General features: G+C 35.6%; 1 protein-coding gene across 1 annotated transcript in view; it reads right to left on the bottom strand.

The window, feature by feature from the left end:
* Positions 1 to 9,511: 9,511 nt before the first annotated feature.
* The window catches only part of KNL1 (kinetochore scaffold 1), a 50,962-nt gene continuing 43,913 nt past the window's right edge, over positions 9,512 to 16,560 (bottom strand). Inside the window, exons 23-27 of the mRNA XM_081047256.1 lie at positions 14,518 to 14,586; positions 13,227 to 13,336; positions 12,695 to 12,813; positions 11,879 to 12,001; positions 9,512 to 11,176 (exon numbers count right to left, since the gene is read on the bottom strand). Coding sequence (XP_080903382.1) covers positions 11,062 to 11,176; positions 11,879 to 12,001; positions 12,695 to 12,813; positions 13,227 to 13,336; positions 14,518 to 14,586 — 536 coding nt within the window. The 3' untranslated portion in view covers positions 9,512 to 11,061. The remainder of the gene's footprint in view (positions 11,177 to 11,878; positions 12,002 to 12,694; positions 12,814 to 13,226; positions 13,337 to 14,517; positions 14,587 to 16,560) is intronic.

The raw sequence follows: 16,560 nt of genomic DNA, 5'->3' as shown, positions 1-16,560 counted from the left end.
ACCAGATCGAGAACTACAACTCCCAAGAGATAGTGGGTCGGCCCGAAACTACATCTCCCAGTGTGCACCGCCGGCGGACGCCGCGGCGGTAACTCCACACCCTCTCGGAAATAACTGGGCTCCTGAGAGCTATTCTTGATTAACTTACGTATCTAAACTTGGGCTTTTAGATCTTCACGTCGCTCTGAACCTCTGACTCATTCAAATTCCCGGAGTCAGCCGCTTTCCAGGTCCCTGGAAGTGATGGAGCTCAGGAAGCTAGAGCTGATGGATGAACTGGGAAATCGAGGAAATAGAAGGGAGAAAGCAATGGTAGTCAAACTGTGGCACTTCACTGGAGATTTGCAGGACTCCAGAGGAAGTAGGCATTGATTTTGAGAAAGTAAACCTTATCATGGCTTACTGGAAAAATTTAATAAGTGATTCCGGTTTAAAAGAGTGAATAGGATTTCTGGGCTGAAGAACAAGGATGGAAGGCAAGCAGAGCATTAAGGGCATGGAAATTTAACCACGTGGTCAAGGAATATTATTGTGTAATGAGGGAGGAAAAGTGTAAGAGGTGATGAGACTGGAAAGTTACGTTTACTTTAGGCAATGAAGAGGCTTAAGACCATGTATGGAGCATTGGTGTTTATTCTTTAGGTAATGGGGAAATCATTGAAAGTTTTTAAGCAACAAAACCCATAAATATCTGGGAATAAACTTTTAGAAATGTTGAGGACCTACATGGAGAAATATCTAAAACTATGTTCCGAGACGAGAAGGCTCAATATTGTAAACTTGAAAATTCTCCAAAATCAGTGAACTCCCAGTAGAAATCCCAAAGGGATTTGTGGCAGTCGCTGTTTGTTGCCTACCCAATAGTCATTGCCCTTCTTTATAGCTAGGAGATCCTTAGGGAGGATGCTCACTAAGGTTTTGAATGACTTTGCCTTTATCTGTAGTCTTTGAATATTTGGTATGAATTGTTTTGACTTTATGGTGACAATTTTAAAATTGTAACAAAAATATTAAAGGCCTTGAAATAAACAAGAAAAGTGCAGGAGTGGCGGGTTTGTGGTTAGAGCACAGTGCTCGTAACCCCATGGTTGCCGGTTTGATTCCCACATGGACCAGTGAGGAACAATGGCTTGAGCTTGGAGCTGATCCTGGAAAAACACACTGTTCCCTAATATTCCCCAATAAAAATTAAAAAAAGAAAATTGCATATCCTAATGAAGGAAACTTTAAGATATTAAAAAAGGCTACAACACAAAAAGTATACTTACTATCTACTTGTTATGGAAGACTCAACATCTTAAAGATATTGGTTCTCCATTAGTTGATATTTAAATTTAATACATAATCTCAGTAAAAATGCCACGTTTTTTGGGGGGACTGAATAAGCTAGTTCTCACCTTTATATGGTAAAATAAAAAGAAGAGCCAGGAAAATCCTGAATAAAAAGGGTCTGAGCCAACCAGATATACAGGATATTATAAAACTACAATAATTAAAAGTATTCGTAGACAAAAAAAGAAAAAACAAAATAAAAAGTATTTGAACAAAAATAAATAGGTCAATGGAACAGAATAGTTATCCCAGTGTCTTAGTTTCCTATTACTGCTGTAACAAATTACCACCAATTTCGTGGCTTAAAACAACAAAAATGTATTATGTTACAGTTCTAAAGGTCAGAATTCCTAAATGGGTTTCACTGGGCTGAAATCAAGGTTTTGGCAGAGTTGTATTCCTTCTGAAGGTCCTAAGAGAGAATCTGTTTCCTTGCCTTTTCCATTTTCTAGAGACATCTGCATTGTTTGGCTCAAGGCTCTTTCCTGTCTCTTCAAAGCCAACAATCACTCTGACCTCTACTTTCATCATCACATTTCCTTCTCCGACTCTGATATCCGGCCTCGCTCAAAAAACAATGTGATCCTTGTGATCACATTGGGCTCACCCAGCTAAACCAGGACAGTCTCTCAATGTTGAGATCCTTCAAAACATCTGCAAAGTCCCTATTGGAATGTAAGGCAACATTCACAGGTTTAAGGAATTAGGATGTGGACATCTTTGGGGGGTGGGGTGGGGAGAGGGCTATTATTCTGCTTACCATGCTCAGATATATATATGAATACACAGAGAAATTTAGTATATGATAAAAAAGATATTCCAATCTGTGGAAAGAAATAGACTGTTTGTTAAATGGTGCTGGGGTAACTGCATAGCCATCTGGGAAAAATTAATTTGGACCTTACCACACTACTTTATGTTAGGATATATTTCCAACTGGATTAAAGATATAAATGTCAAGTATTAAAGCCACAGAAGTTCTAAGAGAAACCATGGATTTTACAGTGGGGAAAATCTAAGTATGACATACACCCCAAAACTATAAAAGAATATATTAATACACTTAATTATATATCTTTAAAAATTTTAATGGCAAAACCTATCATAAAGTCAAATAAAATGACAAATGGGGTGGGGGAGTGGAATTTAGCAACCTGTGTTACAAAGGTTATTTCCTCTTATAGTTAAAGATGTCCTACATGTCAATGAGAAAGATAAATAACTCAGAAAAATAGGCAAAGGTTATTAACAGTACACAGGAGGTAAAAATTGCTTTAAAATATATGTAAAGACTGTCAACCTTATACATAATAAGAGAAATACAAATTCAAACCATACAGAGATACCATCAAAAAGTTTGGAATATACTGTATTAAGTTTGGAGAGGAACCAGGCACTCATTTGCTAGCACCTGAGTGTTTTAGAGGGCAATTTGGTGATAGCTATTAAAATTACAAATGCAACTAGGCTTTGACTCAACAGCTCCGTTTCTCTACGAAGCTATCCTACAGATAAACTTACACTACGTGAAATTTCAGCATTGCTTACAGTAGCAAAAGGTGATAGACAACCTACATATCTATCAGTAGAAGTATGATACATCCATCCAGTGAACTACTATTTGATTAAAAGGAAAAAGTGTGTTGGAAGTTCTTTATGTACTGATTTGAACCTATCAAGATATGTAGTTAAGTGAAAAAGGCAAAATGAAATTTGATGTATGTTGATGTGTATTATTTGTGTAAAAAAGAAGATATATATGTATATATGTGTGTGTGTGTATATATTTTTTTAAACTTTTATTTATTTTAAGTGTGCTTTTCCAGGACCCATCAGCTCCAAGTCAAGTAGTTGTTTCAATCTAGTTGTGGAGGGTGCAGCTCACAGTGGCCCATGTGGGGATTCAACTGGCAACCTTGTTAAGAGCACCCACAAAATTTTTTACATTCCTTTTGGTACTTTTTGAATTTTGAATTTTGGACCATGTGGATGTATTACCCACTCAAAAACTAAAAATAATACAGATTAGATCCAATTTTTTTAAAAAAACACAATAAAAACTTTTGTGACAATTTGTAAAGGATGGTGGGAAGATCAAGAGAAAGAATTTGGCATCAAAAAACAGTTGCAAGAAGATACACTCCCTTATAGAACAAAAGGGATTCATCAGACTTCCCCCAAACCTCGATGAAATATCTCTTAGAAAAGATACTATCTCTAGTTATTTAGCCACCAAGCAAACCAATTTTCACTTCCAATTTTTCACTTTGAAAAAATTCAAACCTACAGAAATATTGAGAGAACAGTGCAATTAAATACACATGTACCCATTACCTAGGTTCATCAATTAGTAACATTTTGCTATATTTGTTTTCTCTCCCCTTTTCTCTCACATATACACAAACACATATATTAATAGTTTTTAAAAGCCATTTGAAATTAAGTTGCTGACGTGTTTCCTAATAAGGACATTCTCCTATATAAACCATATCATTATCACACCTAAGGAATTTAACATGGAATATTATCTAATACACAGTTTATATTCAAATTTCCAAGTATCCCCAAAATATCCTTTATAGGTTTTGTTTTTTTAATAATGGATTCAATTAAGGATTAAGCATTGCCTTTCTAAAGTGTCTTTAGTCTCTTGTTGTGTAGGAGAGTTCCCCTGCCTGTTTTTGTTTTGATTTTATGACAGATATTTTTGAAGAGTCCAAGCCACTTTTCTAGAAAATGTCCCACAATCTGGATTTGGTTACTTACTTTCTTATTTTTTCTCTCTCCCTTTCTTCTACCTTCCCCCTCCCACTCGGATCAAGCCGCTGTTTCTCAGTCTAGTTGTGTAGGACACAGCTCTCTGGCCCATGCTGGTATTATGAGCCTTGCACTCCCCCTGGCTGAGGCATTTGGTTGCTAGTCGTCAGTCCGCAGCTTACAGCAGCTCTCTCTGGCTGCCGGCCACTCATGCTGGCCACCGACAAGGTAACCTGCAGCAGCCCACAGCAGCTTACGCTAACCTCCAGCTGCTCACAGCAGCCCAGCTCCAGGGAGAGCTATTGTTCACAGTCTTAGCTGTAGAGGGCGCAGCTCACTGGCCCATGTGGGAATAGAACCAGCAAATAGGTGTTAGGAGCATGGCGCTCCAACCACCTGACCCACTGAATAGGTGTTAGGAGCATGGCGCTCCAACCACCTGACCCACTGCGCTGGCCCCGGTTACTTACTTTCTCATGTTAGATTCAGGGTAAACATTCTTAAAAATAAGAATACTGTATAGATGATGTTTGTCAAGCAATCTAATCTAACTAATAATTGCTATTTCTAATCTAATCCTTACTAATTTAACATCCCTAGTACTCTGACAAAATAGGAGTCCTTGGGTAGCAGACATGCATTGTAAATAAATGAACACCTTTCTACAAGTATACATCCCCAAGTTCAGCTGAATACAATTTTGCTATGGATCCTTAAGACTCAATCAGACGTGAATTTCAATCAGTACCACATAAACTCAATAAGCATCTAGTTTTCACATGAAAAATTTATGTGTATGTTTATGTGAGGTACTAGCTACCATTTACTGAATACTTACTTTGGGTTGCACTTTAGATACATGAACTCATTTAACCCTCACTGTTACTATGAGGAAGTACTACTATTGTTTTACAAATGAGGAAAGTAAAGCTCAGAGGTTAATTGCAGCCAGCAATTGTCACAGAGAAAACTAATCCAGAATGTTTATAAACAGAAAATTGTAACAACAAAAACCTTCAGTAAACATCACACTTACTAGTGAAACTTTAAAGTTTTCCTTTGAGATGAGAACAACACAAAGATGCCTGCCTATCGTTACCTCTAATCAACACTGTCCTGTTTTAATTCTGTGCATTAAGGCAAGAAAAAGAAACAAAAGGAACAACTATTATAAAGGCAGAAATAAAACTCAATTTTGCAGATGATATGAGTATGTATATGAAAAAATTGAAATTTCAGGAACAGCATTAATAAGAGTTTAGCAAGGTGGCTATACACAAAATCAGCACACAAAAATACATTATATTTCATATACTAGCAAAAATAATGATATTAATAAAATGGTATCTTTCATAATAACATCAAAAAGTAACAATTAGCAAGGAATAAATCTAACAAAATACATAAGCAATCTCTATTGGAAAACTTAAAAACTTCATTGGAAGGCTTTAAAGAAGACTACATACATGAAGAGACATATCGTAGTTATGGATTGGAGACTCCAAGTTGTATATATTCCAATTTCCTTCCAATTGATTTATAGATTCATTGCTATCACAATAAAAATCCCCAAAAGTTTCCCTTTCCCGTTTGCATCTTTACAATCAACATTTTATGTGGAAATGCAAAAGGCTAAGACTAGACAAGGCAATCTTAAAAATAAAATGACAGGACTTTCTTCTCCAGATCCAAAACTTATTTAAAGCTATAGTAATTAAGACTGTTTTATTGGCTCAGTTATAAACAGATTGATGGAGAAAAATAGAGAATCTAGAAATAGACCCATGCATATAAGGACTCTTGATTCATGACAGAGGTATCACAAATCAGTAGGGAAAGGATGATATTTTCAATAAATGATGCTTGGACAATTGGATATCCATATAGGGGAAAAAATGAAATAAACTGCTACCTCACATCATACATTGAAAACCAACTTCTGGTGTATTAAATATCTAAATGTCAATGGGAAAATTATAGTTTTAGAGGATAGAATAAAGGATATCTTCATGACATTGGTTGTGGGAAAGATTGATACTTTTGAAAACAATTTGGCATTATCTACCAAAGTTTAAGATTTACATATTCTTTGATTTAGCAGTTTGTCTTCAGTATGTACCCTACACGCTAGGGCCTAGAGAAACATTTGCATCAGAAACAACTAGAATGTCTATCACTGATGGTTAAAATGATCGATATTACGTATATTTTACCACAGTAAAAATATTGCACACCAAACATGTTAATTAATTTTTTAAGAAGCAATTCAATGGAAGGACAGGTTTTTCAAAAATGATGCTGAAGGCACCAGATAGGCATAGGCAAAAAATGAACCTAAACCTAAACCTCCTACCTTTTATAAGGATTAATTCAAAGTGGATCACAGACTTAAATATAAAGCATAAAACTATAAAACTTTTAGAAAAAAATAGGAGAAAGTCTTCAAGAACTAGAACTAAGTGAAGAGTTCTTAGACATGCCACCAAAAACACAACCCATAAAAGAAAACTTGTTACGTTACACTTCATTAAAATTTTAAGTTCTGCAAAAGATTCTGTTAAGGAGTGAAACAACACACTATAGGAAGATGAAACCATGCAGTATAGACTGGGAAAAAACATTTGCAAAGTACGTATCTAACAAAGGACTTGCATCTATAATATATAAAGAACTTTCAAAACTCAACAGTAAAAAAAAACACACACACACAAAAAAAATCCAATTAGAAAATGGGCAGAGAAGACATGAACAGACATTTCACCAAAGATATACAGATGTCAAATAAGCACACAAAAGATGTTAGGGAAATGTAAATTTAAACCACAATACATTGTTATACATCTATTACAATGGTGAAAATAAAAAATGGTACTAATACTAAATGCTGATGAGGATGTAGAGAAACTGGATCTCTCATGCCTTGCTCGTAGGGATGTTAAAATACTACACCCACTCTGGAAAATAGTATGGCAGTTTCTTACAAAACTAAATATATAGTTGTCCTATGATCCAGCAAGCACTCTTGGGTATATATCTCAGAGAAAAGATATATATCTTGGGTATATATCTCAGAGTCTGTATATTCATAAAGACTTATTATACATGAATATTCATTGCTATTTTATTCATAATAGCCCAAAACTGGAAACAGCCCAATGTCCTTCAGTGGGTCAATGGTTAAACAAACTAGGGCACATCCATATGGTGGGAATAATCCTCTGCAATAAAAAGGAACAAATTAGGGGCGGCCAGTTAGCTCAGTTGGTTAGAGCACGTGCTCTCAACAAGGTTGCCAGTTCAATTCCTGCGTGGGATGGTGGGCTGCGCCCCCTGCAACTAGATTGAAAATGGCAACTGGACTTGGAGCTGAGCTGCGCCCCCAACTAGATTGAAGGACGACTTGACTTGGAGCTGATAGGTCCTGGAAAAAACAATACCCAATAAAAGTTTTTTAAAAAGGAACAAATTATTCATACATATGACAAATTGGGTGAATGTTAAGGGCATTACGCTGAATGAAAAACAAAGCCAGTATCAAAAGCCAGTATTCGTTAAATTCCATTTGTGTAACATTCTATAATTGATCAAATTAGAGATGAAAAACAGGTTAATTGTTGCCAGCCAATAAGGATGGAGGTGTGGGTATGACTATAAAGTGGTAGCAAAAGGGAATCTTAGTTCCCCCGTGATGGTACCTTCATTGTGATAGTGGTTACACAAATGAAATTGCACAGAACTATACACACACACACAAATGAATTGTATGTAAAAACTTGTGGAACTGAATAAGGTCTGTAGATACCTCAATATATGTAGGATACATTTGTCCTTTTGTGTCTAGCTTATTCCACTAAGCATATTTTCAAGGTCCATTTATATGGGAGCATATATCAAAATTATAGTCCTTTTTATGGCTGAGTAGTACTCCATTGTATGCATATACTATTTTGTTCATCTATTCATATGTTGCTAGACACGTGGGTTGTTTCTACCTTTTAGCTATTGTGAATAATGCTGCTATGAACATTGATGTATATTTATCTTTTTGAGTCCCTACTTTCAATTCTTTTGTATATCTACTTAGGAGGGGAATTGCTGGGTCATATGGTAGTTCTACGTTTAAACTTTTGAGAAACTGATAAACTATTAGGCTGGTGCAAAAGCAATCGCATTTTAAAACGTTAAAAATAAGTGCAAAAACCGCAATTACTTTTGCACCAACCTACTAGTTTCCAGTGGCTGCATTTTATATTTCCACCAGCACTGAAGGAGGTTCCAAATTCTCCACATCCTCTCCAACACTTACTTTCCTTTTTTTTTTTTTTTTTTTTTTTATACCCACCCTAGAAGATTTAAGGTGGTATGGCTTTGTGGTTTGAACTTGCATTTCCCTAACGACTAATGATGCTGAGCACTTTTTTTTCCATGTACTTGTTAGCCATTTGTGTATCTTCTTTGGAGAAATGTCTTCAAGTCCTTTGTCCATTTAAAAAAATTGAGTTGTTTGTCTATTTGTTGTTAAGTTGTAAGAATTCTTTGTATATTCTGGATACTAGACTCTTATCAGATACATGATTTGCAAATATTTTCTCCCACTCTTTAGGGATTTTTCACTTTCTTGATAATATGCCTTGATGCACATAAATTTTTAATTTTGATGAAGTCTATTTTTTATTGTTGTTGCTTTTGCTTTTGATATTCTCTCTAAAATTCCACTGCTATATATGTCATGACATCATGAAGATTTACCTGTTTTCTGCTAAAAGTTTTATAGTTTTAGCTCTAACATTTAGGTCTTTGATCCATTTCGAGTTAATTTTTACCTGTAAGGCAACGGTCCAACTTTATTCTTTTGTATGTATGTGGATGTCTAATTTTCTCAGAATCATTTGTTGAAAAGTGGGTTTTTTTTGAGGTGATGAGAATGTTCTAAAATTGATTGTGGTGACAGTTGCGCATACCTGTGAATATACTAACAAGCATTCAATTGTGCACTTTAAATGGTGAATCATATGATAAGTGAATTGTATTTCAATAAAATTGTTTAAAAAAAATCAACAACACAGATTGTTGGACTTCGGGTTTCTGATTCAGCAGGTTTGGGGTAAGGCTGATGCTACCAATCTAGAAACTATACTTTGAGAATCACTCCATTTCTATGAGAATCACTCATAGAAATGATAATTTTTTTGAGAAACTTCAAAATAGTTTTATTTATTTATTACTGTGGTTTTCTTTTTACAGGGAAAACTGGTTTGTACCTGGTTCTTATATTCAGGTCATGACATTATTTTAATCTTATCTCAGTTTTCAAGTAGGTGCGTGTTCCTAAACGGAGCTTTCTTTGTCATGTCTTCAAAGGTCTATTGGATACCTGGTAAAAAGTCTTCACTTCATAAAGAGACACTGCTTAACAAAGATTTCATATAATAAACTTATTTTAATAGTGCAAAAAATAATCTGCTTCCAACTAATGAAGGAAAAACTTCCAAAATAGGCAACACTTTGAACAAAATCAAATAACTAAGTTAATATTATAATTATGTACTCCAACCCCAAGAAAACAGAGACCATCATTACAAGCCAAATCATTCTTGGAATTGATCATTCCAGGTTACCAAAATGCATAAAACAAAACTTCTACTTTTTAGGCTTACAGAAAAGAAATAAAACAACTCCAGTAAGAAAAGTAATTAAGTTTCATCGGAAACAGACCAAATTGTTGACTTTAAAAGTTTTTCAAGGAGTTCATAGAAATAGGAAACATTCACATCTTGATTTTTATGGCAAATGAGTTGTGTCTTGACTTTTGAAGCTTAAAAGACCATGGAACCTTTTGACTAATAACTCAGAAGTCAAAGCAAACCAAGAAGGAAGATAACATTCATGAGACCCATAGGACTTTAACCTGATCTTAAAGTATTACGCAAAATTTTAAGATGAATTAATTTAAAATGTAAATATATTTTAGCTTAGAATTAAATATAAACAAAAATTATCATGATTAGAATTTGACTAAAGTTTGGGCAAAAGTTTTTTCATATTTGTCTATCTCACAAATGATATTGATCATTCACTATCAATGGTTATTTTTATTTTTTGTATATGATAGGGGTATGGCTTCAGAAACCAATACTTATATTAAGCTTATTACTACTGCCAGAATTTGAGACAAAACTGGTGTTTTGGGTATGATATTGTTTGAAGTGTAATTATTTAATAAAAGGAATTGAGAACATTTCCATAAAGCATCTTTCAGAAATATGGAAACTGCCCAGGCAGAAGGGTATCTCTCTATGCATCTGTGTATTTCTATATACATTTTCTTACCACATCACAAACACAAAATCAGTATATTTACACATATGCACTGGACCAAAATGAATGAACTTTCCCTACAAAACATACTTATTAAAAAAACACTGATAGATATTATATAATAAAAGGAAACAAGGCCCTCAAGAAAAGATGGCAACCAATCCAATAGTTGAGTGCTATTGCTTTCTCTTAATAACATTTCTGGAATGGGGAAAAAGGAGGATGAGTAGTTTGTAGACAGACATATCTATTCCGAAAATATCTGCTATGCAGATAAAAATCACAGCTCTATATATGGGGAAATGCTTATGTTTTTGTCAGTGGTGACACTTATACTTAAAAGTTACTCCTTAGGACTTGTACTAACACAGAGAGCACCACTTCAGTTAGGAGATATTGTCCCTAAGTGTTCTACTACTTAAACCTTTAGTAGAAAGATGAGCAAGTTGATAGCAGGTTATTTGAGGCCTTTCATTATTCCTGACGGTAGAGATTTAAAAACTAACCCTACAAATTAACTATAACATCATCAGAACGTATTTTACTAGGCTTCTTTCTAGGACCTAAAGATGAAGATTAAACAGCAGTGGAGACTCTGACATAGTATCATTATTAAGTGTCCTGTGCTTGGTTGTTACAGCTGTGGTCAAGGGTCTACTGGTAGAAATGGCAGTCCTGAAGCAGATCTCTGTAAATCTGTTTGACTACATTCTTTAGGTAGTTGTCCCCCAGTGGCACTTTAGATAGAAGGGCAGCAATTTCATCTCGGCTGGAAAGAACAAAAGATTAATTAATTTTTCTGGAAACAGACTTATCTCCATTTCACGTGGAATTCGTTTTGGGGTACAGTCTTTGAGTTTCCCAGGAAGCACACATAGGCATTTCTGGATACAGTTTGAATTAAGATTCTGAAAACAAGGCCTAAGAACCAATTCTGTATGTAATTGTGAAGTATCTTGACCTAGCTGCTTTCTCTGGCTACAAAAATCTAAACTATTGGTGTTTACTAATGGATTTGAGATGGGCACGTTCTAAACTCTGCTATCTTACAATCTGTTAGTAGTGTGTCTAAAAACTCACAAAATACATAGTAGGAATTAAATATTTTTAGGTCTTATTCCACAGACTAATTGAGAAAAGCATTGTGACTGTATGGCTTTTTAAATAATTATTCTGTACTTAAGGCCATAAAAGTTATTCATATATGACTTGGGCAAAGCTTATGAAGGATTTTTTCCTTCTTGATTCCTGTTTTAGGTAAGAGTGTTCAGAAAACATCAGCATCCCCTGGAGAGAGCAATGAAGGTCACTGACTTTAAAGGAACAAATTCTTCAAAATGAAGTCAGAAAGAAGTAACATTTGGGTCTCACTATAGTCTCTCCATTTGCTGACCACTTTGAGGGAGCATTCAAATAATGTAACAAAGGTAAAAAAGTAGTTGGAAGCCCTATCCTGCTGGCCTTCACTCACCCAATGATTCCAAGGTGATTTTGAATGGAGAAGGGTATCGGGATAGATGGATAATGGGCTGAGAGAGACAGAGTTATCTCAAATTTTGCAAATGCTGCAGAGCTGGAGAATAAAAGCCTCAATCTGTAAAAGACAAGATCCTCAATTAAAAATACAAAACAAAAATAGAATGAAACACAAATATATCTTTCTTTTATACCGGCAAATGAAAACTTAGGTATACATTATTTCTTGACCTGATCAAATAAGACAAAGGGTAAATCATCTGGAACAAAGTATTATTATGGTTGTTTTTTTAATCACAAGTGATGAAATTCATTAATAAAATTAATTATTTTTATATGTTTTTCACTAATTACTATTATGGTTGAACTGTGTCTCCTCAAAATTTATACGTTGAAGCCTTAACCCCCAGTACCTATTTCCTTATTTGGAAATAGGGTCACTGCAGATATAATTATTTAAGATCAGCTCCTACTGCAGTATGGTGGGCCCCTAATCCAAAATAACTGATGTCCTTATAAAAAGGGGACATTTGGACACAAACATACAGGAAGAATGTCATGTGAAGATGAAAGCAGATATTGGGGTCATATATTTACAAGCCAAGGAATGTCAAAGATTGCCAATAAATAACCAGAAGTTAGGAGAGGCATGGAACAGATTCTCTTTCACAGGCCTCAGAAGGAATCAACCCTGACACCTTGCTCTCAGACTTCTAGCTTCCAGAACTGTGAGACAATAAATTTCTACTGTTTAAGCCACCCAGTTTGTAGTATACTTTGTTATGGCAGCCCTAGGAAACTATACACTTACTCAGTATTATTCACATCTATGTTCATTAGGTTATAATTTGGTCCCCATCTCTTTAAAAACTCAATCTCCTCTCCCAGAAGTCTGCAATGGCTCACTACCAATGAGATATCTTGAAGCATCTGGGAAAAATAGAAGAAATGAAATTATAAAAACATCTCAGTGTTTAATGGCTCTTTTATAAAGAAACCCCAAAAGTTAAACAATATATTTATCATTTCAGGATCCAATATTACATATTATATAAAATCTCAATTGTGCTTTTTAGGACAGATAACGTAATTTTTCTTTATATACTCTGTTTCCTCGAAAATAATACCTAGCCTGGCAATCAGCTCTAATGCGTCTTTTGGAGCAAAAATTAATATAAGACCTGCTATATAATGTTATGTTATATTAATATTATATTATACCTGGTCTTATAGTAAAATAAGACTGGGTCTTATATTAATTTTTGCTCCAAAAGACACATTAGAGCTGATTGTCTGGCTAGGTCTCATTTTCGAGGAAACACAGTATTTCAATTAGAATTTACCTTTGGTACCTGATGCTGTGTTGTACATTTCTTCTTCCAGGATTCCTGCTCCTCAATGTACTGGAAAATAAGTTTATGAACTAAAAGGGAGGAAGGAGGAGCTTTATCCTCTGAGGAAGAGAAAAAAAACACAAAAGCAGGTTATTACTTATTATTCAAATATATTTCATATATCACACATATATGTATGAAATATTATATAAACTAGAAATACCTCCAAACTACTATATGTCTAAATATTCTCTCTAGGGTGGGGGGTTATCACTGTGTGAGGGATCTAAATGATAAACGTCTAACTAGTACATTGTTGAAACTAATAAAATAAATAAATAAATAAATATCCTCTCCATTTTATTTTCAAACACATAAATCAACATATATGGTGAACATAAAACAATCTTATAAAAACTCAAGTGTTTATCACATACAGAATAGGACTTGGTTAAGAGCATGGGTTTAACCTGAGTTTAAATCCTGGTTTTCCTTATTACCTGAGTGATCCTAAGCACATTTACTTTTTTGAGCTGTAGGCCCCTAATTTGTAAAATGCAGAATAATATCTACACCTCATAGTGTTAATGTAAGTAATACACACGCCTGAAACAGATGTATTCATAATGGTAATTTTTAAATTATGGAAATAGCTATTATTAATCATTGCTCAAGATCTAGTAATAAAAAAATATTTTAAGACCTACCCAATATTTGGAACATTACCCAGTTTTATGTCTAATACACATTTCTAAGGACAAATTATTATTATTTTTTTTTTTATTTAAAAAAATTTTTCCCCCTTCTTCCACATCCCCCACATCCGGTTCAGGCTGTTGTTTCTCATTCTAGTTGCGTAGGACACAGCTCCCTGGCCCATGCTCGTAGTCGCCGGTCGGCTGCTCACAGCAGTTCATGGCAGCTCTCGCCTACTGCCAGTCACTCATGCTGGCCACCGGCCGCTCATGGCAGCACATGGTAGCCCATGGAAACACACAGCAGCCCACACAGCAGCCCACCCCGACCTCTGGCTGCTCATGGCAGCCCCGCCCCAGGGAGACCTGTTGCTCTCAATCTTAGCTGTAGAGGGCACAGCTCACTGGCCCATGTGGGAATCGAACCGGCAACCTCTGCATTAAGAGGACGGCACTCCAACCACCTGAGCCACAAGGCCGGCCCGACAAATTACTACTATTATTATTGTTTATATTTAACTTAGTATGTGAAAGAGTTCTCAGAGCAATTTACACTTGGTAAATTTCCAAAAAAAAATTTAGTGGCCCAAATGTTTTGAACTTACCATCTAACAGAGAATGAAAATTCAGGTCAGCAATCTTCCTATAAGCCTTGCCCAGGAAAGGGAGACCAACTAGGAAGAACCAGAATAAGAACAGTATTATTTTTTCATTTGATTTTAAGCCACATACAACTCAGTATTTTAAAGTCCTACTCTTTCTGGGTAGCAGGGTTTTTTCAGAGGCATTTAAATGTTTATCCTTGCTTCATATTATTCCCTCTATATGTTAAAGGCTCCCCTGAGACTGCTAAACTCTATTGACTGGCAAGCCTTTGAAGGAAATTTAAGGTGTAGTACCATTATAGTATATTTATCAAGGCCTGCTCTTTGACCCTTAACTTCTGTGCAAAGATATTATTTTCAGGAATCATATAAAGAGAGTGGCTATGACCTCTCACACCTACTATCTTTGTACAAATACAGTAAAACTGCTTTATGTTTTTAGCAGGATAATAACGAGTTTTAGATAGCCAGGATAGCTGCTAGTTCCTTCAGACTCTAGAGTCATCTCCTAATCTCTTAAACTGATTCTTTGCACTTTGGATACCATAGTGAGACAGAGACATGAACAATCTGTACTCTCAAGAAGCTTACAGTTCAGAGGAACACAGATAATTGCACTAATAAACACATCAAGAACTACAAACTGTGATAAACACTATTAAGGAAAACTATAGGAAGCAACGAGAACATATAACAGAAGGGCAAGTAGCAGAGAGAATAGATAAATAAGAGTCAGGGAAAACTTCCCTAAGAAAGTGATAATTGAACTGAGTTCTTAAGGATTATTAGTAGAAATTTATTTTGTGAGGAGGGGGTGCTATGGTCTGAATATTTGTGTCTCCTCTAAAGTCACATGTTGAACTTCTAATGTCCAATGTGATGGTATTAGGAAGTGGAACCTCTGGGAGGCACTTAGGTCATGAGGGTAGAGACCTCTTATAAAAGACATCCCAGAGAGCTAGCTCGGTCTTCCGTCATGTGAGGATACAATGAGAATCCTGTAATCTGGAAGAGGGCCCTCACCTGACCATGATGGTTTGCTCTCTCCAACTTCTAGCCTCTAAAACTGTTGTTATAAGCTACCCAATTTATGGTATTTTTGTTATAGCAGCCTAAATGGACAAAACAAGGAAAGAGCTTTCAGGTATAAGAAACATCAATATGAAGGTCCTGAGGGAGAATGAAATGAAAGACAGCTGAGAATGAAAGACCATAATATTTTAAGGAAGTGAAAGAAATCCACTGTGGCCCACATGAAGAGAACAGTGTAAGATGAGGTGGGAAAAGGAGGAAAAATTGAATTCATGCAGGGCTTTACAGGCTATCTTAAATATTTTAATCATTAGTCTAAGAGCAGTCGTGGGTGCATGATCTGATTTTCAACAATCACTATAGCAATAGGAAGGAGAATGAATTGGAGAAGAAAAAGATCCAAAAGACCAGCTGGAATGTTATTGTAGTCAGATAAGTTAGAGACGACTACTGACAGAAGAAGTGAAGCAAAGTGGACGAATATTAAATTAAAATCAGTAAGTCTTATTGATGATATGTGTGGTAAGGGAGAAAGAGGTATAGAATGATTCCAAAGTTTTAATTTTGAACCTGGATGGAAGATGATGGTATTCATTGAGAAAAAGAACTTTAAAAAAAAAATTTTATTGGGGAACAGTCTGGTTTTCCAGGACCCATCAGCTCCAAGTCAAGTCGTTGTCAATCCGGTTGTGGAGGGTGCAGCTCACTGGCCCATGTGGGGATTGAACTGGTGACGCTGGTGTTATGAGCTATGAGCACTGCGCTCTAACCAACTGAGCCAACCAGCCACCTGAGAAAAGGAACTTTTAAGGAGAAACACGTTTGGAGGCTGGGAATTGTAAAGATCCTAAGTTCCAATTTGGCCATGTTTACCCATGGTTGACTATGATGAAGCTAAATGTTTCAAGAGAAAAGACCTAAAGAGACTGACAGGCAACTCCAACAAAACAGCTAGGACTCTTTCCAGTCACCATATAGTGATGTCTACCTACTTTGGTAAGCCCACCAATA

This window comes from Rhinolophus hipposideros (genome assembly GCF_964194185.1).
Source record: "Rhinolophus hipposideros genome assembly, chromosome: 5".
Taxonomy (NCBI): Eukaryota; Metazoa; Chordata; class Mammalia; order Chiroptera; family Rhinolophidae; genus Rhinolophus; species Rhinolophus hipposideros.
Note: the sequence above shows the minus strand (reverse complement) of the source record. Positions and strands in the feature narration are given on the sequence as shown.